The sequence below is a fragment of the Geospiza fortis genome, unplaced genomic scaffold (genome assembly GCF_000277835.1).
Source record: "Geospiza fortis unplaced genomic scaffold, GeoFor_1.0 scaffold1039, whole genome shotgun sequence".
Lineage (NCBI taxonomy): Eukaryota > Metazoa > Chordata > Aves > Passeriformes > Thraupidae > Geospiza > Geospiza fortis.
In genome coordinates, this window is record NW_005054733.1 from 78,918 (window position 1) to 80,392 (window position 1,475).

At 50.2% G+C, this 1,475-nt stretch overlaps 1 protein-coding gene across 1 annotated transcript in view; it reads left to right on the forward strand.

The window, feature by feature from the left end:
* Positions 1-1,475, forward strand: part of SUGP2 (SURP and G-patch domain containing 2) — an 18,027-nt gene continuing 16,552 nt past the window's right edge. The window contains 3 exon segments of the mRNA XM_031065306.1: positions 1-123; positions 1,142-1,472; positions 1,474-1,475. The exon segment at positions 1,474-1,475 is cut by the window's right edge and continues 1,239 nt beyond it. Coding sequence (XP_030921166.1) covers positions 18-123; positions 1,142-1,472; positions 1,474-1,475 — 439 coding nt within the window. The 5' untranslated portion in view covers positions 1-17.

Here is a 1,475-nt window from a genome sequence, read left to right on the forward strand (position 1 = left end):
GGTACCGTGAGGGGAAGATGGCCTCTCGGAGGATCACCCGCGACACGTTCGAGGCCGTGGTGCAGGACAAGGTGAAGCGGTACCGGAGCGGTGCCGCGGGAGACCCCGGCCATCGTTTCCCAGGTAGGAGAGCCGGGATGGCGGGAGCTGCCCCTGCCATTTATTGATTCATTCATTCATTTATTTATTTATTTATTGGCCTGGCGCCGGTGTTTTTCCACAATCCGTTTTTATGGAAGAGGCAGGAGAACAGCTGGGCAAGGACTGGCACCGTAACGGGGATAAAAAAATGGGAATTGAGACAAAGGAATTGTCTTCAGCATGGCAGAGCGGGTCCGGTTCCAGGCGGGTCTCCAGGGCTGTGGGATGGAATTCTGGTGATGGCCGAGAAGTTAAATAAACGCAGGAGTGCCCTGGAAGCCTTTGGGTCGTTGTGCTCGGTGTTATTTTTGGGGGAAAAAAAGCTCAAAGCAGGGCATTGACCTCATGAACATAACGCAAAATGTGGCCCCCAAAAACACGTTTTACCTCCTAAATTTGGGATTGTGTTACCTCCTAAATTTGAGGTGTAATATATCCAGCAAGACACTTGGGTTGTATTCACGGGGATGGACATTCACAGGAGAGCTTTAAAATGAAGTCTGGTTATTTTTAGAGTTGTATGAACCCTGAAGAAATCATTCATATTAAACAGTTCTATTTTTTTTTTTCAAGTATTCTTTACTTTTTAAATTGAACTTCTGGGATTGGGGAACAAGGGTCTTGGATAATGAGAATTTCCTGCAATAATGAGAGAATTGTGGTTGAGTTTGTAGAAAATCCGAGTTCCTGTCCAGCTGTGGAATGGGAATTCTGGGCTGGGTGATTGGCCAAAGCTTGGACTTGCTGGTCTTGGAGGTGTTTGACAATTAATAAATTCTGGGAAAGCTGAAAGTTCAGAGTTCTGATGGTTTTTGTGCCTCAGGTAAGAGCCCAACACTTGAGACAGTGACGAGCACAGAAAAATTTGATTTGGAGGAGAACTTGAGCTCTTGAACTTAGGGATTGGAATACGGGAATGAGAATATGCTGATGTGGGTTTCCTTCAGAAATCTCCCCATTTTGACTCTTTTCCACCCTCCAATTTAATTTCTCTGCCCAGCTCCCTCCCGGCTGCCCCGGCCCCGCTACAACGAGAGCTTCCAGCACGACGGGTGCTTCCCTCACTCCAACTGCCAGCACCAGGACTGGAGCCAGGAGCCCGGGGAGGATTACCCTGGGGAAAACTACCCCGGGGAGGATTACCCTGGTGAGAATTACCCCGGGGACAACTACCCCGGGGAGGATTACCCCGGGGAGAATTACCCAGGGGAGAATTACCCCGGCCCTTCCTACCGCGCCGCCAGCCCCCCGCCCCGCAAGGAGAATTATTTCCACGGACGTTTCTCCCGCCCTGCGCCCCGGGAGCGGGAGTTTGGCCAGGATTACAGGAAATT